The sequence below is a fragment of the Chrysochloris asiatica genome, unplaced genomic scaffold (genome assembly GCF_000296735.1).
Source record: "Chrysochloris asiatica unplaced genomic scaffold, ChrAsi1.0 scaffold00182, whole genome shotgun sequence".
NCBI classification, from domain to species: Eukaryota; Metazoa; Chordata; class Mammalia; order Afrosoricida; family Chrysochloridae; genus Chrysochloris; species Chrysochloris asiatica.
The window spans coordinates 2,810,942-2,834,864 of NW_006408700.1; the positions used below are offsets into that span (position 1 = coordinate 2,810,942).

Here is a 23,923-nt window from a genome sequence, read left to right on the forward strand (position 1 = left end):
CCCTTAGTATGGAAGGCACTCAAAATGTGACAGGGGAAGAGATGCCTCCTCAAAGTAGAGTTGACTGTGATGATGTGAATGGAGTAAAGCCTGTGGGAGTAAAGCCCGTGGGACCTTCATCTGCTGATGGGGCACAACTCAAAATGAAGAGAAACAGCTGTAAACATCCATTAATAATCGAAACATGGAATGGACGAAATATGAATCTAGGAAAATTTGGTAATTGTCAAAAATGAAATGAAACGCATAAACACTGAAATCTTAGGCATTAGTGAGTTGAAACAGACTGATATTGGCCATTTTGAATCTGACAACCACATGGTTTATTATGCTGGGAATGACAAACTGAAGAGGAATGGTGTTGCATTCATTGTCAAAAAGAACATATCCAGATCAGTCATGAGGTACAATGCTATAAGTGATAGGATAATATCCATGCGCCTACAGAGAAGACCAGTTAATTCCACCATTATTCAAATTTACGCACTAACCACTAAAGCCAGTGAGGATGAAAAAGAAGAATTCAACCAACTTCCTCAGTCTGAAATCGATCAAACATGCAATCAAGATGTATTGATCATTATTGGTGATTGGAATGCAAGGGTTGTAGTAAAGAGGATGGATCAGTAGTTGGAAAATATGGCCTTGGTGAAAGAAATGATGCTGGAGATCACATGATAGAATTCTGCAAAATGAATGATTTGTTCATTTCAAATACCTTCTTTAGACAGCATAAGAAACTATTATACACATGGACCTCACCAGATGGAATACGCAGAAATCAAATTCACTACATCTGTGAAAAGAGATGATGGAAAAGCTCTATATTATCAGTCAAAAAAAGGCCAGGAGCAGATAGTGGAACAGATCATTAATTGATCATATGCAAATTCAAACTGAAGCCGAAGAAAATGAAAACAAGTCCACGAGAGTCAAAATATGACCTTGAATATATCCCACCTGAATTTAGAGATCATCTGAAGAACAGATTTGATACGTTAAACACTAAAGACCAAATACCAGAAGAGTTGTGGGATGACATCAAGAACCATCATACATGAAGAGAGCAAAAAGTCATTAAGAAGACAAGAAAGAAGGAAAGATCTAAATAGATGTCAGAAGACACACTGAAACTTGCTCTCCAGCGTAGAGATGCTAAAGTAAATGGAAGACATGAGGAGGTCCAAGAGCTGAACAGAAAATTTCAAACGTCAGCTCGAGAAGACAAAGACAAATATTACAACAAAATGTACAAAGATCTGAAGTCAGAAAACCAAAAAGGAAGAATACGCTCAGCATTTTTCAAGCTGGGGGAACTGAAGAAAAAATTCAAGCCTCAGTTGGCAAAGTTGTAGCATCAGTAGGCTCAAGCGTGTCAACAATTGTGAGGTTGGCCCAGGACTGGGCAGTGTTTTGTTCTGTTGTACCTAGGGTCGCTATGAGTTGGTAATGACTCGATGACACCTAACAACAGCAGCACATAAATTCAAGACAAGCCTTCAGGACGTTCACTTTATTAAGCCTATTTTTCACTTATGCAACTTGATAATTTAAGTAATTAAATGGGCAATTTCTCATCACTATTAAGAATAAATTAAATGAAACTTCTGGATTTTTTTGTTTATTAAAGGTTTTACTTTCCTCAGTTAGAGAGAGAGGTCTTGGTTGTGTGATGTCTGGAATTAACTTGTTGTTGTTGTTGTTAAGTACCGTGGAGTTGGTTGCGACTCATAGTGACCCTGCGCAGGGTTCCCAAGGCTATAAATCTTTATGGGAGCAGAAAGCCTCATCTTTCTCCCATGGAACAGCTGGTAGTTTCGAACTGCTGACCTTGAGGTTAGCAGCCCAATTCGTAACCACTACACTACCAGAGCTCCTTAGCTTACAATATTAAAATTGTGTGTTCTTATATGAAACAAATAACAGCAACCTCTATCTTCACTTTTTTTTTTTTTTTTCTTGTAGAAGATGGTTGTGTAAAATCTAAGCCTTCGGGTGTAGGCATGGTGGGACAAATTAAAACTTTACTTTAATCTTGATACTGCCTGAGCATGTATTGATCAAGGAAAGTTTATAAACATGCAATCATATGCATATATTAATTTTCCCAGTGTTTTATTATGATATATCTGGTAGCGTAGTGGTTACGAATTGGGCTGTGAACCTTAAGGTCAGCAGTTCGAAACTACCAGCTGCTCTGCGGGAGAAAAATGAGGCGTTCTGCTCCCGTAAAGATTTACAGCCTCGGAAACCCTGTACAGGGAGGGTCGCTATGGGTCGGCACTGACTCGACAGCACTTAACAACAACAACAAATTGATTGGTTAATGAGCATGAACAGTCATGGTTTCAAAAGGACACTGTTTTCCTTTTCAAAAATATGTTTCTTGATGTATGTTGAGCCCAGAATTGTCAAAGGCAGATAAACTCACATTATTTTCAGTTTTCATTTATGTGATTAGTAATTATTGATAAACGAACTTAGTTATGAATTTATACGTGAACCATATGAATGATAGTGTTCATCTTCATTGTTGTTTTCTAGAATTGATGGCCCTCCTAGGTAATATGGCTCTCTTTCTCTCTTTTATTCCAGCTTTTGATTGGCTTTGAATCTGGAACAGTAGTATTATGGGATCTTAAGTCAAAGAAAGCTGACTACAGATATACATATGATGAGGTAATAATGGTGCTTTTGCTAATTCTATTCAGTTTCTCATAGAACTCAGTTGGTGATTTTAGTTTAGGTAAGCTTTGTAATTGCAGTAACTCAAAAAAAAAAAAAAAAAAAATCGATTCCAAAGATGGAAAAAATCTTTTTGCCACCCCAGACAAATAATAATGAAGCATGCAAATAAAACAAAAACCATGACTCAAAATGAGGAGAAATATTCCCAGATTCGTACAAATGCTCACTGAAAAGGTTAGAAGTTCAAGTACATTGGAAAGCAACTCAAAAGAAAGGTCTGGCAATCCTACTGAATGCCCTACTGAAGACTCTATAGAATGCAGTTCTACTCTCATACACATAAGGGTGCCATGAGTTAGAGTGGACTCACTGTGGCAGCAATTAATGAGGAAAAAATGCTGCTAATAGAAACAAACATAGAAATGATATAGATGGTGGCATTAGTAGGTAAGGATATTAAAATAGGTATTATTAAATATTATTATAACTAAAAACATAGGCAGAAACATTAGCGTGTTGAGGAAAGGCATGGAAGACTTAAAGCATATACAAAAGTGAAATTTCTAGAGATGAAAAAGAAAATGCCTGAGATGAAAAGTATTCTGAATCAGATGACCAGATTAGATACTGTAGAAGAAAAGAATAGAGAACTTGAAGACACAGCAATTAAAATTATTTAATATGAAAGTGAGTCCTGATGTGGCACTGAAGGATAAGCACTGGATTGCTAACCACAATGTTGGTGATTCAAACCCACCAGTCGCTTGATCCTTGGAAACCTTATACAGGATCGCTAGGAAGAAACAAACTCAGTAGTACATAACAACATTAATATGAGAAGGAAAGGGAAAAAAAGCAATGGGAAACATGAGAACACTGCATTGGTGAGCTGTGGTACAACTTCCAGCAGCCTATTGGTATTATGTGTCCTTTAATTGGTTCCGACTCATCATAACCCTGTATATGGCTTATAAGGCTTGTAAATATTTTGGGAGCAGAAAACCTCATTTTTCTGCTGTGAATCAGCTGGTGGTCTTGAACTGCCGACCTTTTGGTTACTAGTCCATGCTTATCCTATAGAGCCACAGTGCTCCATCAAGCAGTCTAGTATACATGTTATTTCAAAAAATAATTGTTAAAACAGTTCCCAGTTTGGTGAAAATTATAAATCCAGAGTTTCAAGAAGCACAAATAACCTTTAGCAAAAGAACATAAAGAATATCACCCAAAAGCACACTATAATTCGATTGTTTAAAACCAGTGAATCTTAAAAGCAATCAGAGGGAAGAAAGCACATTCCATAAAGAGCAGCAAAGATAAAAATAGCAACAAGCTTCTCCTTAGAACCAATTTCTTTGAATTTGGTATAGCTTTAATTGTTTATTTAGTTTCCATTTGGTGGTAGTGATTTGAATGAATGGGAGTAATAGGGACAGAAATTAATCTTTGTGTATTTGCTAAGAGTTTGTTGCTTTGTAATCATAGATTAATAATGGGTAAACTCTCCTCTGCCTTGGTTATGTCTAAATTGATAGTTTTTGAGCATACTTATATTGTTGTATAGATATTTTCTGCATGTAGTATTTCAATATATGGAGAAAGTTAAGTCTCTGTGAAGGTCTTTCCAATCCTCTTAGGACTAGAGCTGGTAATATCAGTGTTCTTTTTAAATGAATCAAAGCGTTTGCAGAAGTCACATGCAACATTATTGATGTGTGATGACTTAGGATAAGGTCAGCAGTCAAACCCACCAGGTGCCCCTTGGAACCCTTTTGCAGGGTCACTATGAGTCGGGACTGACTCCATGCAACAACAAGAAGAAGACAATATTTAAATTTGTATGAACTTCTGTATTCTTATGGTTATGTTTTGTCATATGTGTACGGTTATTTATCAGTCTCTTAAATTTTCTTCCTTTGTTATATTTCCGTAATAAACTAAGATACAACTGATAAAAATCTTAGTAAAACAGACAAAAACAGTTGTGCATCGCTAGATATGAGTATACTTGTATATCAAGACACAATTTTTAAAAAAGAATGTTGAAATCAGATATGTTTGTAGCTCACAATATTGGAATCAATGACACCTTTAAAAAATTTGAACACTACAGATGTTAATAAAAAGAAGTATTTAAGTTTAGACAGTTGCTTACTTTTTTCTTTAAACTTTTTATTGTGAATTAAGTGAAGGTTTACAGACAAGATCATCAGTTTTATGATTTTCAGCAAATCATATGCTTTTCATCATCTCTGTTATTGCAACCCCCTCCATGTCGCATCAGTCATCCCACTTCCTCCCTGTGGTTCTTAGTTCGATTCCATCCACCTTCCCATCCCTTCTCAACTTTGTCCTTAGGTAAATGTTGCCCTTTTGATTTTGGTGAGTATATTTGGTGAATATACCTGACTAATGTTGTCCCCCCATATACCTATCTACTGCTTGGCTGAAAATTGGGCCACAAGGATGAGTTCCTGTCCAGATCTGAAGGGTGGTTGAGGACCACAATCTTAGGTTCCTCCAGTCTTTCTCTGATCAGTTATCCCAGCTGCCTTCTTTTTTTGTTGGTAATAATTTTTGAGTTTTGTTCCATATGTTCTCCCACTCTATCTGGAACTTTCTAATGGGATCGATTTCAGAGCAGTTGGTTGGGGTAGCTGGGAATTATCTAGTTCTTCTGGTCTCAGAGTGATGGAAACTGATATTCACATGTCCCCTTAGTTCACTGGACTCATCGGTTCCATACATCTTCAATTCTTATCACTCTTATTTCTTCTGCACATGGAGAGGCTGATTGCTACACCTTAAAAGGCCACTCCTGAGCTTTTAAGATCTCAGATACTATTCACCGAAGTGGGATGCAGAACACTGTCTTTGTGGACTATGTTATGACAGTTGACTGTGGTGTCCACTGAGACTGTGGTCCTGAGCTCCCAGGCCCAGCATCAATTGTGTATTTTTAAGACAGCAAATTTTCTACTTATTTCCTGTCTCACACACATACCAAAGATAAAACAGTACTTTTAAAAATGATATGGTAAATTTTAAAAATATCTAATTTCAAAATATCAAAACTTTAGAAAGTTACTTTGGATTTTGTTTTTAATGTAAATTGTAATATTTGAACTTAACTTTAAAATATTTAGCTAGGGAAAGACTCAGAATAATTTATGTTCAATATATAATACTTTTTAAAAAATCAACTGTCTTATAAAATATTCAATAAATATCTTGTTTAATATTACAATATTACTATTGTCTCCCTTCTGTATTAAAACCAATATTGAAATGTTCTCAAGTTAAAATACTAAGGTAAAAACTAAAATGTAATGTGTTTATGTATGCAATAAATAATCCATTGAATGTTTTAGCATTCACTCTTTATTTGACTACATAAGATTGTTAAAATTACAGAGTGTTTTCAATGCATTCGTTCCATATACATTGTAACCACTGTAATTTAAAGTGTGAGTCTATGTCATAAAGGTTTTTGGAAGCATTTTTGTAGGTGTTTTAGCAATAGCATATATATGAACTGTGTTAACTATTAGTGTTGTGTTTAAATAGAATGTTAAGATAAATGTTAACCTTATTTTTCTAGCAGAAAATAAATTCTTTCTTGGTTTAATTTTGCTGAAACTGTTAATGATGTATAACATAAGAGCAGCTGAGTTAAGATTTATATGTAACTTTCAATGTGAAGTGATTCTAATAATACTGATTCATTTTCAAAACCCACCTTTTGAATTAGTGCAAAATTAAATAGGTAAATGGCTAGGCTGCTCTGTCTTTCCAGAAAATTATCTTTCAAAATAGCCTTTTTATATGATAACAGCATAAAGCATCATATTTACTATTTTTGCTCAAACCTGGTAATATTAATAGATATTAAACTATTTGTCTGCATCAGAATAGGCAGTGCTTTTGTTTAAGAATTTTATCAAGATAAAACTATGAATGTCACATTCTTTTCATCCATTAACTCATGACCTTTATTATGGTTATTATTTCTTGTCCAACCCTGCATATTTTAAGAAAACGCACAACAAAACTTAGAATTATCTATGCTGCTGCTTTAGAATGTATGCCCGTGACTGTGATCTCCCCTCCGTGGTCTCAGTTGTCAATCTTGAATTTATTTTGTTACTCTACCACTTTTATTATGTTCTTCAATATGTCATTGTGCCTTTTATCTCTCATATCACCTCTTCCTTTTGTTTGACTCTATCTGTAGTTAAAAAATTTTTTTTAATATTAAGTAATCTTTTAAGAATCTGCTTGAAACTATGCTCTCCTGAATAATTACATAAGGCAACCTAAGCGTAAAATTCCTTAATCTCAAATTAACTATGCATCTGACTTTATACATGATATCTTCTCCCATCAACAATTCAGATTTGCCTCTGACTCTCCTTGCTTCTGATTCTGAATAAGACATATTTGGCTAATAAGATTTGCTGTTGCCACTTTGTTTACTCGGGTGTGTCTACTTCAGTGTCTCAACAAGACTCAAAAAAAAATATGTCTTAATTTATTAAAGTGAAAGATTTTAGACATTGCCTCAGTAATTGCTCTGAGGAAGGGGATAGGGAACATGTCTTTTGACTCAACCTGCTTTATTCTTATTTGCTCTTACCTCCGTTTCTACGTTTTTGCCTTCTTAGAATTTTAGTTAGCTTCAGAAATACTGTTCTAATGTTCCCTGCAACTGTTTTCTAACAATATGTTTGTTGTAAATACTTGGTAGCTTATATTTGTTGTTTTTGTTAAGTGCTGTGGAGTTGATTCTGACCAGTATAGGGACTCCGAGGCTTTAAATCTTCCAGGGAAAAGAAAGCCTCATCTTTCTCCTGCAGAATGGATGGCGGACTTGAACCGTGGACCTTGTGGTTTACTGTCCAGTGCTTATTGTATGGAGCCATTGATTATTCAAAGAAGCCACAAAAATGTGCTTTGTTTTTATGTATTTGTCAGTAATAAGGATATCATTGTTAGCATGCTCATGCTGGCATCATGGCGTAGTGCTGTGAGATAGAGTACTAGACCACAAGATCACTTGGAATCACAAGGCCAGAAGTTCAAATTCAGCAGCCACTCCTCAGAAACCCTACACAGGGTGGCTATGAGTCGAAACGTACTCAACAGCACTTAACAAGAGCAGCAACAATACTGGTTTGATGAAAATTACGAAAGTAAGAACTAATAATTCAATGTCCAAAAAGCTGCATCCATTTCAAACTAAATTTGTTTTGTAAGAAGCCTTGTATAGAAATGTAAAGTTAACTTGCTGACTTCTGCTGGGGATATATGATAATGCTTAAAATAAAAGTTAATGATAAAACCAATTGTAAAAAATGTGTGTTTGCCTGTATTTGTAATTTTATAAGCGGAATTCTTCCCACATTTCTGTAGGCCATCCACTCCGTCGCCTGGCATCATGAAGGCAAGCAGTTTATTTGCAGCCATTCCGATGGCACATTGACTATTTGGCATGTGAGGTCGCCTACCAAGCCTGCACAGACAGTCACTCCACATGGTAAGAACACATCCCTTTAAGCACTGCTTACTGTATATTGGGCACTAAAATGTTTTGTTTGGGCTTGTGTTTGGATTTGTGTGTTCGTTCATTTTGAATGACAAGGATAGGCTTTCTTTTCTTCTTAAGGAAATTAAAAATATTTAAGTCTACACAAATAGTGTCTAACGAACCAGGTACTAAAACCTCAAGCCTATTTGCAGTTAAAATTGTGAATTTGTAATTTGGGAAAATGAATGTCATATGATCTGATTCTCATTGCTCCAGCGAGCCATAAAGCAAATAGTTTTAAATGTTCTTTTGATGTGTAGGGCTCAATTTATGCTATTTGCATACGAGAGTTTTTCATTGCTAATCTATATGTAACTGTGTGCACTGAACACATTCGGAGCTCTGTGGAAGGTCACTGTAGCCTTAAATTGTGCGTTGGGGCCTCAGGGATACACTAGGAGGATGCGCAGATCCTGCTCGCAGCTGTGATTTATTACAGAGAAAATGCACACAGTGAGATCAGCAAAGGGAGAAGGCACAGGACTTAAAGTGTAGAGGAAACCAGGAAAAAGCTTCCAAGCGTCTTCCCCCAGTGGAATCACAGAGGATGCACTTTTCCACCAACTAGTTGTGGCGCAGTAGGGTAAGAGCTGTGGGATAAGCACTTCACCGCTTACCACATGGTTTGTGGGTAAAGCACCAGCCACTCCTTGCTGGGTTGCTGTGAGTGGGAATCGGCTTGATGGCGCTTAACAACAACAACAAGATAAGCACTGGACTACTGACCAAAAGGTTGGTGGTTTCAAACCACCAGTCACTCCTTGGAAACCTTCTGCTAGGAATCAGCTCAGTGGCACTTCCTAACAACAGTTGTCACAGTACATTTGAAATGGTTCCTGCCTGGGCAAGTGAGCTGAGCCTGGACGCCCAGGGTTTCCACGAGGCTCAGCCTTCCAGTGACCCTCTGCTTCTCAAATAACAAGTTTCCAGATTTCCAGAAGAAAAACAAAGCTCCATTGTTTAGTACAGCATAGTGAGCCCCTCCCGAAAGCCAAGTTCCCAGATACCAACCAAGAACTGTCCTACCAGCAGGCCGTTCTAAGTCCGCCACTCTCAGGTCTGCTGTGTTAACTTATTTCTATACAAATTGTGCTTACAAAACTTGTAGGTATCTTTAGGGCTTTCATTAGAAAGCATGCTATGAAAGTCTTTGTGTTAAGTGTTATTGGTATTAAATGCCACTGAATCCTATGGAGAAGCACTCCACAGGAATTTCAAGGCTGGGACCTTTTGGAAGCAGGATGCCAGGACTGTGTTCTGAGGTGTTTGTGGGTGGGTCTGAACCTCTAACTTTCAGTGCTCAACTGTTTATGCCACCCAGATAAAGTAAGAATTCTTATACCACTTTATAAACTATATTCTCCACTTCTACCCCAAGAGGTTCTTAACAACTGGTAGTATTTGGCTATCCTTGTACTATAGCTCATGTATTACTTTAAAATATGAATACCCATTCTAAGTTATTGCCATGAAAAAGTTAAAAAAAAAAAAACAATATAATTACAAATTACTTTTATGTATTTGTGGCAATATGGGGTTTTTTTGTTTTCTAGAAAGAATAACTATTTTGAAAACCTCATGTTATATGTACCATTCATTACTGCTTTAATAGCTGTCATGACTCCATGGCACACAACAACAACAACAAATGTTCTATAAAAGTACTCACTTGACATTTTCTCTGGATCTATGTATTTGTGTATCCAAAAGGATAATCCCTTATGATAGTAGGTTCCAGTTTTTCTTTATTTTGTTTCCTTCTTCCTTCGATTAGGGGCTGTACCTCTAAGCTTGATCACATGCCTACAAACGTCCATACATCTCACGATCTCGCCTCCATTCTTCTGTCAGTTTCTCATACTGTGGTGACTTGTGTGTTGCCGTGATACTGGAGGCTGTGCCACTGGTATTTCAGTAACAAATGGTCACGCATGGTAGACAGACTCCACCTGAACATCTAGATGAAGACAGACTAGGAAGAAGGACAGATAGACAACTTCTGAATGTTTAGACACTGAAAACCTTATAAAAAGAATTGTCACGTATAGTGCCGGAAGGTGAGCCCCTCCAGTCAGAGGGCACTGAAAATATGACTGGAGTAGAGAGACCATGATGATGTAGATGGAGTAAAGCATTTGGGACCTCATTTGCGGATAGGGCCCACCTCAAAATGAAGACAAACAGCTGAAAACACCCATTGAAAATTGGAACATGGAATAAATGAAGTGTGAATCTAGGAAAATTGAAGCTTGGCAAAAATGAAATGGAACACATAAACATTGATATCCTAGGCATTAGTGAGCTGACATGGACTGGTATTGGCCATTTTTGAAGTTGAGAATCCTATAATAATTCTGGTAATGGCAAATTCAAGAGGAATGGTGTTGCATTTATCATCAAATAGAACATTTCAGGGTCTTTCTTGAAGTGCAGTTCTGTCTCTGATAGGATAATATCCATATGCCTGGTGTGGCACTGTAATTTAAGCACTGGACTGCTAAACACAAAATTGAATGTTCAAATTCACCAGCTGGTCATTGGAAACCCTATTCAGGGTCTCCATGAGTCAAATCTGACTCAAAACCACTTAACAACAGACAACTACACACATGAACCTCACCTGATGGAATACACAGAAATCAAACTGACTACATCTGTGAGAAGAATCGGTGGAAAACCTCCATATTATCAGCCAAAAACAAGGCCAGGGACAGACTGGAACACACTGTAATTTGCTCATCTGCATATTTAGGTTGAAGCAGAAAACACCAAATTGATATCAGAAGAGACTCTCCAGTATAGTGAAGAAAACTTAAAATACTTACTGATGAAGATCAAAGACCACAGCCTTCTGTATGGATTGCATTTCAATGTAAAGAAAACAAAAACCCTCACCACTGGACCAGTAAACAACATTCTTATCAATGCAGAAAAGATTGAAGTTGTCAAAAACTTCATTTTTCTTGAATCAACCATCAACACTCATGGAAGCAGCAGTCAAGAACTTTTTAAAGTATTGAAGAGCAAAGATGTCAGTTTGAGGACTAAGATGCACCTGACTCAAGCCATAGTATTTTCAGTTACCTCATATGCATGCAAAAGTTGGACAGTGAATAAGGAAGATGGTAGAAGATTTGATGCATTTGAGTTATGGTGTTGGAGGAGAATACTGAAAGTACCATGGACTGCCAAAAGAACAGACAGGTATATGTTGAATGAAGTACAGCCAGAGTTCTTCTTGGAAGCCAGGATGGCCAGACTTCGTCTCTCATACTTAAGACATATTGTCAGGAGGGACCTGTTACTGGAGAAGGATATCATGTTTGGTAAAGTGGAGGGTCAGAGAAAAAGAGGAAGACCCCCAGCGAGATGGATTGGCAAAGTGGTAGCATCTTTCTCCTGCAGAACAGCTGGTAGTTTCAAACTACTAACCTTGAGGTTAGCAGCCCGACTCGTACCCACTACGCTGCCAGAGCTCCTTGGTATTCTTTTAGGCATATGGATATTATCCTATCATGTTATTGTTGTTGTTAAGTTGGTTCTAACTCATAGTAACCCTGTAAAGGGTTTCTGAGGAATAGCTGGTGAGTTTGAACCACTGACATTGTAGTTCAAACAGATCTTGCAGTCCAGTGCTTATCCTACAGCATCACACCAAGACTCCTATTGTAGACACCAGTATATGTGTATATATTCACAAGATAGATCTTCAGATGTTCTTTTTGATTATGAATGTAATGCCATTCCTCTTCAATCTGTCATTCCAGCTTAGTAAACTATGTAACTAGCAGATTCAAAATGGCCAATAATATAGTCCATTTCAGCTCACTAATGCCTAGGATATCAATGTGTATACATTCCATTTATTTCTTGACAACTTCCAATTTTCCTAGATCAGTAATTCATACATTCCATGTTCCAATTATTAATGGATGTTTGCAGCTGTTTCTCTTCACTTTGAGTTGTGGCACATCAGCAAATGAAGGTCCCGAAGGCTGTAATCCATTCCTGTCATCGTGGTCATCTCTGCTTTGAAGAGGCAGCTATTCCCCAGTCGTGTTTTGAGTGCCAGCCAACCTGAAGGGCTCATCTTCTGGCACGATATCTGACAGTATTCTGGTGCTGATATGCAGTTTACCTTTCTATGCATGAAGACTTAAGAAACACTTCCAAATATATTAAAACATCTTAAACAGTGTAGTTCATCATCATAATACTGTCATATTAAAAGTATCAGTGCTGTAGACCTACACACATTCACACATCGGTTCAGTGTTGAAGAGAGAGAGGATCTGTGCCTGTATGTGCTAGCAGGCCAGCGCGTATCCTTCAGTACCACACCAGGACTCCAGGAATACAGTACTATAATAATAATTTTTTAAAATTCAAAAAACAGTTCTTACATCAGTTTAGATAGAAAAAAAGAAAAAGAAGAAAGATTGTGAATAAAGTTTAAAGCTTACTGTCATGCTGTCAGTGTTTTACATACCAGAAGTTGCATTCATGATATAACTTTATGATACCAGTAACTGATGATGATGATGGTGAGACAGCTACTCTTGAAAATGATGGGCCTAGTGTTGACAGGATGATTCTGGTGCTGGAGAGGCAGAGTTTGATTCTGCTTCTGGAGAGGGAAGAGTCACAGTACTGCTGGAGTCAATCTCTTGAAGTAGTCACCAACAGCGGTTTGTACAGAGCTTTTGTTTTCCCATCAAAAATGACCATGTAGCAGCTGAGATCCTCAGTAAACTTTGGTGAACCTCTTTGAATCTTATTCCTCTGAGGTTGCCATGTCTACTTCAGTGACATAAAAGACTTCAGCTAACTCGTTCATCAAACACTTACTTGGTTTTGGAGCTTTTAGGTCCTGGGCTTCCTTAAATACTGTTGTTTGCTGATGTAGTTCCATAAGGTCTTTGTTGGTAGCTCTCTGGCATGGTAGTGGAGTCACTCTGTGGCGATATTTCTACTGCTGTCTATGTTTCATCTCTTTCCAGTTTTATTTAATGTCCACTTTCTGTTCTGTTGTGAATGTTTTCCTTTTCTTGGATGTATTACCAGAACTTGCAGAGGATCCACACTTTAGAGGCATGATTACAAGGGTTTAAATAAGGAACATTTAAGCAGAAAACAGTTACACCCTGAACAGTGTTAACAACAGTATGACCCCACTTAAAGAGGCTGAGACGTCCTCTTGCCTTAAGCTGTTGGCTGAAGCCCAGCAATGTCTTTATGAGTGTTACAAGTCATGCATTGTATTGAACTCAACATTTTAATACAATAGATTCATGCCAGTCCATTCTTAGGTATGAGAACTGTCTGTATGCCATAAGTCCTTACTATGAATGAAGATTTCATTTGTGACAGAGAATCGAAGGAAATACACAGACCTGAGTAACATTTTGGAATTAGAATCAACAACCTGTAGAACTACTTCACTGTTGCTGGTTGCTAGTAATTGAGCCACATCATGTCCTACATTTTCTAAATTAAATTTTCTGCTATAAGTTTTACTATCTTGAAGGTAAATAGCCACTTGTACTTTGTATTGTAATTTATAGTAAGACATTGTTTTACTCTGAGATGACAAGCCAGTGGAGGATTTAGAACAGAGGAGTGATTGGATCTGATAAACGCAGAAGGATGTAAAATACAGTTATTTAAAATAGCAAAACCATTGAAAACAATCTAATTGTCTTCAAATGTGGGCATGATTAGGATATACTCATCAGGAGTGTTTGCAGACTTCAGAAATTGTGTTCAACAATTATATAACCTGAGAAAATGTGTATACATTCTAAAAAGCTGTATTTCATGAGCTTGTTTCAAATTTTGTTTATTATTTTTTAAATTTATTTTCATATACCAAACCAAACCCATTGCCATTGAGTAGAACTCCAACTCATAGTGACTCACTAGGACAGAGAAGAACGGCCCCATGTGATTCCCATGGCTGTAAGGTTTCAGAAAGGTAGACTGCCACATCGTTCACTCAGGGCACAGTTGGTGGATTTGAACCACTGATCTTTTGGTTAGCATTTAACCATTGCTCCACAAGTTACATATTCACATTAAGGAGCTCTGGTAGCATAGTGGTTATGAATTGGGTTGCTAATCTCAAGTTTGGCAGTTCGAAACTACCAGCTGTTCCACAGGAGAAAGATGAGGCTTTCTGCTCCCATAAAGATTTACAGCCTCGGAAACCCTTTGCAGGGCCACTATGGTTCAGAATCGACTTGACAGCACTTAACAACAACAACAATCTTTATATATAACTAATTTCATGTATGTGAGTGAGTCAAAAATTATCTGCACTCTGGCTGTAGAATTTATTTTAATCAACTTTTAGAAAAGAGAAATGCATCATTTTTCGATAGTCTCCTTGCTTTTCAATATATGTTGTCCATCTGTCAACAAGCTTTTCATATTCCCTCATTAAAAAATGTTTTAGGTTTAACTGTGAGCCATGAATGCACCTCTTCACTTCATCCTCAAAAGGCTGCTTTCAGGAGATCAAACAGGTGACAGTGTGATGGAGTAAGATCAGGACTGTAGGGAGGATTCTTTAACACCTCAAAGTGAAGTGTGTGCAGAGTGTCAACAGTGGGCAGAGGTGTGGGGACATGCATTGTCATGCAAGATCACAATGCCCTTGGATAGCAGTCCTCAGCATTTAATCTGAAGTTTAGACTTCAGCTCTTCAGTGAGCATCTCACTATAGCAAACACTGTTGATTGTTGAGCATTTTTCCTGCTGGTGTTCCAAAACTGGTCTTGAGAATCCCAAAAACTTTAAGCATCAATTTCCCAGCTGATAGTTGATTTAGGAACTTTTTCCTGGTTGGCGATGACGTTGTTTCCATTTCATGCTCTGTGGTTTACTCCCAAGCTCAAAATGATGAATCCAAGACTTGTCACCAGCAGCAAAGTTTTTAAGAAACTTTTACCTTCCCTTTGAGAATTGGTTGAAATTTTGTTTGCAGATGTCCAAACACTTCTGTTTATGCACTTCCATGAGTTGTTTTGGTATCCATCTTGCACAACCTTTTTTAAACCAATGTCTGTTGTAGATTTACTTCCTAGGCAGAGCCATGTTGTTGTTGTTGTTGTTAAGTGCCATCGAGTCGGTTTCGACCCATAGCGACCCTGAACAGGGTTTCCGAGGCTGTAAATCTTTACGGGAGCAGAAAGCCTCATCTTTCTCCTGCGGAGCAGCTGGTAGTTTTGAACTGCTGACCTTGCAGTTCACAGCCCGATTTGTAACCACTACGCTACCAGAGCTCCAGGCCAGAGCCATGACTGATTTGCTAATGATTTGCCATATAATCTACTGTCACTCGTCTGTTCAACAATCATTTCATGGGCACCCTTAGTGTTGTTTAATCAGCAAGGATGTGGATGGATGGATATTTTAATATAACCAGTGTGAGGATAATGTTTGACTCACCCTCATGTATAAATGTGTTTTTATATCAAAAACAGCTTTAGCTGTTAGACGGCATGTGTATCCATGGGTATGTTTATTGTTGAAAAGTGCTGTAGAGTTGACTCCAACTCTTATCGACCGTGTATGGGTTTTCCAAGGCTGTACATATTTACAGGAGCAGAAAGCTTCATCTTTCTCCTGTGGAGTGGCTAGTAGACTCAGACCACTGATCTTATAGTTTTCAGTTCACTGCTTATGGTACACAGCCATCCATCGAGCCCTCCAGATGTATTTAGATGATCATTTTATAGGTTGAAATAGACTTTAAAAATGGAAAGAAATATAATGTCAAAAATGATTAATCTCTAAGAAATGACAAGTAGCTACAAGATTGAATCCAAAAATATTGCTATAAAATCATACAAACCTTGATTAAACCTTTGATAAAAGATAACTGAAACATGAAGCTATTCCTGGACACATCGTCCATCTGGGTCTGTACATGTTTCCATTTCTCTAATCCTTCCCTGAAGGATTCTGCCCTTAGGTTTGTTGTTATTGTTGTTGCTAGGTGCCTTTGAGTCAGTTCTGTCTCATAGCAACCCTGTATACTGTTTCCAGGGAACAGCTGGTGAGCTTGAACCGCTAGCCTTGAGGTTCAAACCGACTTTGCAGTCCAGCGCATTAACCTGCAGCACCACATCAGGACTCTGCCCTTAGGTTTACATCACGACATAACAACAGTTTTGGCATTCTTGAGGGAATCAGATAATGTCTTCTTTGAAATGATCTTTTAAGTTTTGGAAATAAAAAAGTCTGAAAAGGCAAGATCAGGACTGGAGAGCAGATGGATTCTCCTAGAACAATGCATGTTACTCTCATGGAATGAGAAAGTATGTTGGAAAAAATCCCTTGGCATAACTCTCTTGTTCTTTTTTCTCACTAATGCAAATTTCAGTTTTCTTAAAGCTTCCATGTAAGCCCCTATGATCGTCTTGTGTCTTCGAGAATGTCTAGATTGCCTCTTTGGGCTTCATAAATGGAGTTACCATAACCTTCTGAGCCGACCTGTCTGCCTTGTAATGAACGGCCCAGCCGATCCCTTTGGAAGCCACTGTTTTGACTGAATTGTTTATTTTGAAGTCACCCTAAGAATACTGTGGAGCCCTGGTGGCACTGTAGGATAAGTGCTGGAGTGCTAACTGCAAGGTTCACAGTTACAACTCACTGGCCATTCTACAGGAAAAAGAGGAGGCTTTCTGTTCTCTTAAAGAGTTACAGCCTTGGGAATTCTATATAGGAGTGCTGTGAGTTGGAATAAACTCGGTGGCACTGGATTGAGCAAGACTGAGCGGACTTGTCTGCAGCCATCCACTGATCACAGAAACATGTTTGAACATATTATTTGGAATAAATTCATGCATATATGAACTGGAACCTTAGTACTTAATGTTGTTAAGCACCATTACCCTGTATAGGGTTTCCTAGGAGTGGCTGGTGGATTTCAACTGCTGACCTGGTGGTTAGCTGTCCAGTGCTTATCCTATAGCACTACACTGACCTGGTGGTTAGCCGTCCAGTGCTTGTCCTATAGCATTACACTAGGACTCCGCAACCCTAGTAGGAATGCCTTTTGACTTAGCCTCATGTTTCATTTTCTGTATATTTTTTCCAAGTTTTCTACAGAGATTCCTGGATGAATCTCTACAAATATACATGTAGAAATAGATAACAAAAATAAACATTTAAGAAATAATAAAAATTCCTGGACAAAATGAATTCCTGACACCTTTTAACATGTGGTTTAATTTAACAGCTTGTCACACACTTGGGTGACTTTTCCAGGTGCAGGCATTTTAAACCTTGAGTGCATCTAGTAAATGGAGTCTGTTTGACTAATCTGTAGTGAAGACATTGGGAGGGGTATACATCACTAGTTCTGTACATCAACTAATTGTACTAGAGTTTTATTACATAAATGTTGTTACTAAGTTAAATTCACTTTATTTGCTTTTCAGCATGGACTCTCACAGTACTTTTAACAGGTCATCTTAAAAATATCTTATTTTATATTAAATTCTTCTTTCCAAATCACTTTAAAGTATTGCATGGTAGAGTTCATTGTATTTCATTTTAATTTTGTAAACTGTCAATGTAAGAATTTAGAATTTTAGAATTTAATGCAGGAAATATATTTTAGGAAAACAGTTAAAGGATGGGAAGAAGCCAGAACCATGCAAACCTATCCTCAAGGTGGAATTCAAAACGACTAGATCTGGGTAAGACTTTCCTTCATTGCCAATATTCATTGTATATACTTACTTACTTGGATGGCATAGAAAGAGCTTTATGGTAACTTCTAAAGGCCTATTTGAGAATGGTCTAGCCCAGTCTTAAATTTTATACTTTCATTATTTCACAAAGGAACTAAAGTTGGTAAATTTAGGGCAAAATAAGTCTGTGTTCTTTCTGTTAGTTTTACTCTATGTCTTAGAAAGTTTGAAGTATTTCTCTTGTCAGTCGTTAAAGCATTACTGTTAGATTAGCCTTCAGTAATAGTAGTGTTGTTTTATTAGTAAGAATTGTAAAATAACCAATGAAGAGAAAATATTTAAAATGTGACTTATATACTTAAATATTTTACTTTTGGTAATGATAAGTAGTCTTCAAAAAAAAAAAAAAATTCATCAAAGTTTGACCATTATAAAGATTAATATTAAGGGACAATTTTTCAGCTATATTTGACATTTAATGCCACTGTACAAATCAGATATGACACTTAGATGGTTTATTCAGTTTACATCGGCTCCATCTAATTTTGTACATATTGAATGTTCTATTTTAAAATATCATAAAGGAAATACTTCAGTTGCTTGGAATATTCCTTGTCATTTTAAGAACCAAAGAGCCCTGTTGCTTAACGGTCTAGTTAGTTTTTTAGTATAACTATCTAAGAGTGAATCTGAATTTATGTCGTTGTGCAGGCCCTATAGCAGCAACGTGAGTTGAGAACTTGTGAGAAACACAAGTCATCAGCCTCTTACCCAGACATACAGAAGTGGAAACTCCCAGGGAGGGGCCATTGATCTGTGTTTTATCCACAACTGAGTGAGAGACACTCAAGTTTTATTGGCTTTTAGAACTAGCTCACTTCCTATTTTAATCTCTCTCTTTTTTCCCCCATTCTAATTGAAATCAGCCCTTTGAGCAAGGCACAAATCTGAAGAATGGCAAAATTGTTATTCTTCTCCTTGATCCTCTTGTACATTTCTGGGTTCCTAGGTTTACCAGGGTCAGGCAGTAGGTAAAATGAACTCTGTAAGACTTGTTCTTGTTCGGTTTTGACTCATGGCCGCTCTGTATGTGCAGGGTAGAGCTGTTCCATAGCATTTTCAAGTCTGTGACATTTTGGGCCTGTCTTCCGAGGGTCATTAGGGCAGTAGTCCAGTGCATAGCCATTTGTCCTACTCAGAGATGCTGTGAATTGACTTCTATATCCTTCTGCTTCCTTATCTGTGACTTAGATGTAGTAGTTTAATTTAAGATGTAGTAGTCAAAAGGTTGTTGTAAGAAATGAAGTGTGAGATGAAATTAGCATGACGTTTGCGTAGTGCCTAGTACATACTGAACTATTACCACTTATTACCAATTATTTTGCCCCTCTTGTCTGATGATATAGGAATTTAAATAGGAAAAAGTTGGTAGCAAAATAATACACTTTTTAAAAGAAAAAAAAAACATACAAAAAGACTTCAAGAAGGTTGTGTAAAAATGGATTTAAAAGATAATGGGATTTTTCCATGAACTTTTTGAAGTCCCCTCCAATGCCCATAATACAATATAACATGAATTGCTTAAATATTTAAATCAACTTTAATTTAACATTACTAGTTTTCTTTTGGAGTCCTTAGTATAAGCACTGAACTGCTAAACACAGGGTTAGTAGTTTAAACCCACCAGCTGTTCCTTGGAAACCCTATACTGGGTCACTGTGGTATGGAACCGACTCAGTGACTTAATAACAACAACAGCAAGTTGTCATTTGGGTTTTTCTCTCTGTATCTTCACAAATACTAATTGCCAACAAGGGCCATAGTCTAGGGTGATTTTTTATTTATTTTGTCTTTGCTCCACTTTGGCCAGTAATCACGACCTACAGAATGTTCGTTAGGAAACATTTTGATTGGCTTCAGAGCATTCTAGGATGGCAGCAATACTTTTCCATTCATAGGATCAGAAATAGAAAAAAAAAGTTCTGTTTCTTCATAGCATTTGTTAGGGTACTACTAAATAGAGTCCTGGTGTGACACTGTGTAATGCTTCAAACTGCAAAGTCATTTGAACGGCAAGGTCGGTGGTTCAAGCTCACCAGTTGCTCCTTGGAAACCCTATACAGGGTCCCTATGGGTCGGATTGGACTCAGCAGCACTTAACAACAAATAGGTTAGGAGTCCTGGTTTGCCATGCTGTAGTATAAACAATAGACTGTTAACTGCAAGGTTAGTGGTTCACACCCACTTACTGCTCCTAGAAAACCATATACAGAGTTGCTAAGAGTCAGAACCAACTTGATGGCACTTGACAACAACATTCAATAGGTACATAGGATCACCCTCTTGTAACAGTCTTCTTCAGTTTCCCAAATTCTTCTTCACTTGGGATAGGGTATTTAGTAACTGACCCAAGGATCTTTTCTTCCTCTCCTTGGTCTCTTTCTTTAATATAACGCCCTGAATTCTACTATGAAGCCAAGAGTGAGGACAGCTACACTCCTTCCACCCACAGCTGCATCACTCTCTGTTAGTAACGAGCTAGGTAGCTCATAGCATTTTCCTGTTTCCAGCAAGTGTCTTAGGCAGGTGCCTGTAGAAGGTATTCTCAAGAGCTTGTGGGTATATTACCAAGTTTTAATAGAAGAACCATCCTTCCCTCCACATGATCTTCTACATTTTCTCCTGGCTGCTTAAAAATCCTCCCAGCTAGGATTCCTTCTCTTCCTTTATGCTGCTGCTGTTTGCCCTCAAGTCAGTTCTGACTAGTGCGACCCTGTATAGTGTTTCTGAGTCTGTACATTTTATAGGAGCAAAAAAGGCTCATCTCTTCCTGGAGGAGTGGCTGGTGGATTTGAACTGCTGACCTAGTGGTTAGCAGTCCAATATGTAATCTATGACACTATCAGGTTATCCTTTGTACTTTAGCATAATTATCACTTCCTTAGGTGATATCTCTTATTCCTGACTTCATTGACTATAAATTAGCTCTCCCAGGCGTACACTGTTAAATCATGCTGTATTTTTCCTATGTAGAACTTACACTTGTCATTTAGAGTGTGGAATCTGAAACAAGAGCAACTGCCTCAGTTGTGAGATCTTGGGAAAAGCAACTAAGTTTTCTGTGTCTGTCTCTTCATCTGTAAAATGGGAATAAAAGTAGTGTCTGCCTCCTAAAGACATAAAGATCAAACACACTAATATGTAGGAAGCATTTGGAACATTATAAACCAGTTATCTTTCAATGCTACTGGTCTTAGAATCATATTGATGACCTCTGATAAATGTTTAAAGTGATTATTCTCTTGCTTGGCTTTCACAAAGCAGGCTTTTATTGAAATGGCAAACAGCTGGGTATACAAAAACCGACTGTGGGCCACAATTATTTTGACCCTGGTCATGTGCACTTAGGATAATTTTAAGTGCATTTTTAAGGAAAATAGGTTGAATTTTTGTGTTTGCTTGCTTCCCTCCACAAAGTCTGTATTTGTTTTAAACTTGATTTGGAAGGTAAGATGATTGCTTAAATTTTAACTTTATATTGTGCTCAAAACACTGTATGTATATTACCTATGTAAGAATAAGAAGAAACACAGATGTTAATAAAATCCTAGGAGACATTTGTGATATACTCATTCTGAAAATATCTAAAAGCCTATTCGGTATCACTTGCAGACTTATTCCCATGGAGTTTCCCTCCCTGCTTCTCAGAGCCTGGTTGCAAATAAGAATTCTAACTCTGCAGCCAAAGGAAACATCCCAAACCATAAAGATTGTTCTTTTACCAGAACGAAGATGCACTCTTGCATAGTTTCCTTATTACTGTAGATTGTTGTTATTAATGAACAATTTGATGCTTAGTGTGTGCCAGAGAGTGTTCAAATTGTTTTGCAAACATAGTTTTTTAACCAGAACTACTATAGCCCTAAGAGGCAGAGGTTATGAATGTCTTTGTTTTACAGATGAGCTCAGGAAAGTTCAGTAGCTTGCCCAAGGTCACACAGCTAAGGGACAGAGCTGAGATTTCATTACCTCTGTACTCTGAACTACACCACATTTCCTTTTTAATAAAACTAATCTCTGTTCACACCAACCCACCATCCCCATAGTCATACCCACGGATGGCCCTGCTAACTGTTCATTTGTATCACCTGCTAAATCTGCAGTCTTGACCTCACCACTGAAAAGAATACAAGCCATGGATTACACGAACCCTCACGATTTGCCAGCAGTCTGCTGTGCTGTTTGAATGCTGTATCTTTCACGACCCTCCTAACAGCACTGTAAAACGCATCCGGGCACACCGCATTCTCTTGTGCTTTGCTTCATTGCTCTTCACAGACAATGCATTTTTTACACCTGTGCAGGAAACATTTGTGGGCAGATTTGTTTAATTGTTCTATTTATAATTAATTTATATTAAATGGGAGAAGATCTTTTTGAGTCTATAACCCTTCCCCCTCCCAAAAGCAAACGAATAAAGTCATTGCATGTAGTTGTAGAGACTGTAAATCTTTATATCAGCAGAAAGCCTCATCTTTCTCCCGAGGAGCAGTTGGTAGATTTGAACTGCTGACGTTTTGGTTAGTAGGACAGTACCTAACTCACCGTGCCACCAGCTCTCCTTAAGATTTGAAATGCCTTGTCAGATTCCCTTCCTTCTGTCTTCTCATCACTTTTATCCTGTAGTTCAAGAGGCTTCCATCTTAAATCCGCATTTACATTCTTGACAGTAAGATAGCATTTGACTTACATCATGTTATCACTAGTGTGGTGACCTCCCTATGGTTTATAATGAACTGCAGAATCACTCCACAGGAGACCAGTTACTTGACAGAGTGGACTCACCAACCCTATAGTGTGACTTTAGGTCTCCTCTGGTTGATTTTATTTTTTTAAGCAGTTTTTTGGGAAATTGTACTAATATTCCACATCATACTGTCTCCTAGCTCAATAAGTGTATCATGTGATGTTAGAAAATCTCACCAAGTAGCTATCAGGTATATATATGCCTAAGAGTGAGTTTTCATCATAGCTTCTACCCACTTTAAAATTTCTCTTCCCTTGCCCCTTAATTTTAGCCTCTTCTCTATATTTTCAATTAATTATGCCTTAATTAAAATTGACTAGAGGCTTGTCGTACTGTGATGGCTTGTGTGTTACTGTGATTCTGGAAGCTCTGCCACCAATATTTTAAATACCAGCGGGGTCACCCATGGTGCACAGGTTTCAGATGAGCTTCCAGATGAGGACAGACTAGGAAGAAGGAGTGATGAACTACCTCCGAACATTTATTCACTGAAAACCTTATGAATAGCAGAATACTGAATACTGAAACATGATGAGGAGCACCAAAATCTTGTCAGATACAGTGCTGGAATGAGCCCCTCAGGTTTGAAGACACTGCCTACTCAAAGAGTTGATTATGATGACATGAATGGAGTAAAGCCCTCAGGACCTTCATTTGCTGATGGGGCACAACTCAAAAAAATGAACAGAAACAGCTGTAAACATCCATTAATAACCAGCATATGGAGTGTATGAAGTATGAATCTAAGAAAATTGGAAATTGCCAAGAATGAAATGGAACACATAAACATTGATAATCCTAGACCTTAGTGAGCTGAAGTGGACTGGTGTTGGCCATTTTGAATCTGACAGTCACATGATACACTATGCCTGGAATGACACATTGAAGAGGAATGGCATCGCATTCATAATCAAAAAGAACTTAATCAAGATCAGTCATGAGGTACAACACTGTCCGTGATAGGATAATATCCATCTGCCTACAGGGAAGACCAGTTAATACCACAATTATTCAAGTTTACTCACCAATCAATTAAATGATGCAATTGAAGAATTCTGCCAACTTCTACAGTCTGAAATTGATCAAACATGCAATTAAGATGTATTGATAATTGCTGGCAGTTGGAATGCAAAGGTTGAA

The 23,923-nt window shown here is 37.7% G+C and overlaps 1 protein-coding gene across 2 annotated transcripts in view; it reads left to right on the plus strand.

The window, feature by feature from the left end:
• The window catches only part of STXBP5 (syntaxin binding protein 5 (tomosyn)), a 209,563-nt gene that overhangs the window by 84,969 nt on the left and 100,671 nt on the right, over positions 1 to 23,923 (plus strand). For both annotated transcript variants that reach the window (XM_006872055.1, XM_006872056.1), the window contains exons 7-9: positions 2,596 to 2,679; positions 8,101 to 8,224; positions 17,904 to 17,982. In XM_006872055.1, the coding sequence (XP_006872117.1) occupies positions 2,596 to 2,679; positions 8,101 to 8,224; positions 17,904 to 17,982 (287 nt within the window). The remainder of the gene's footprint in view (positions 1 to 2,595; positions 2,680 to 8,100; positions 8,225 to 17,903; positions 17,983 to 23,923) is intronic.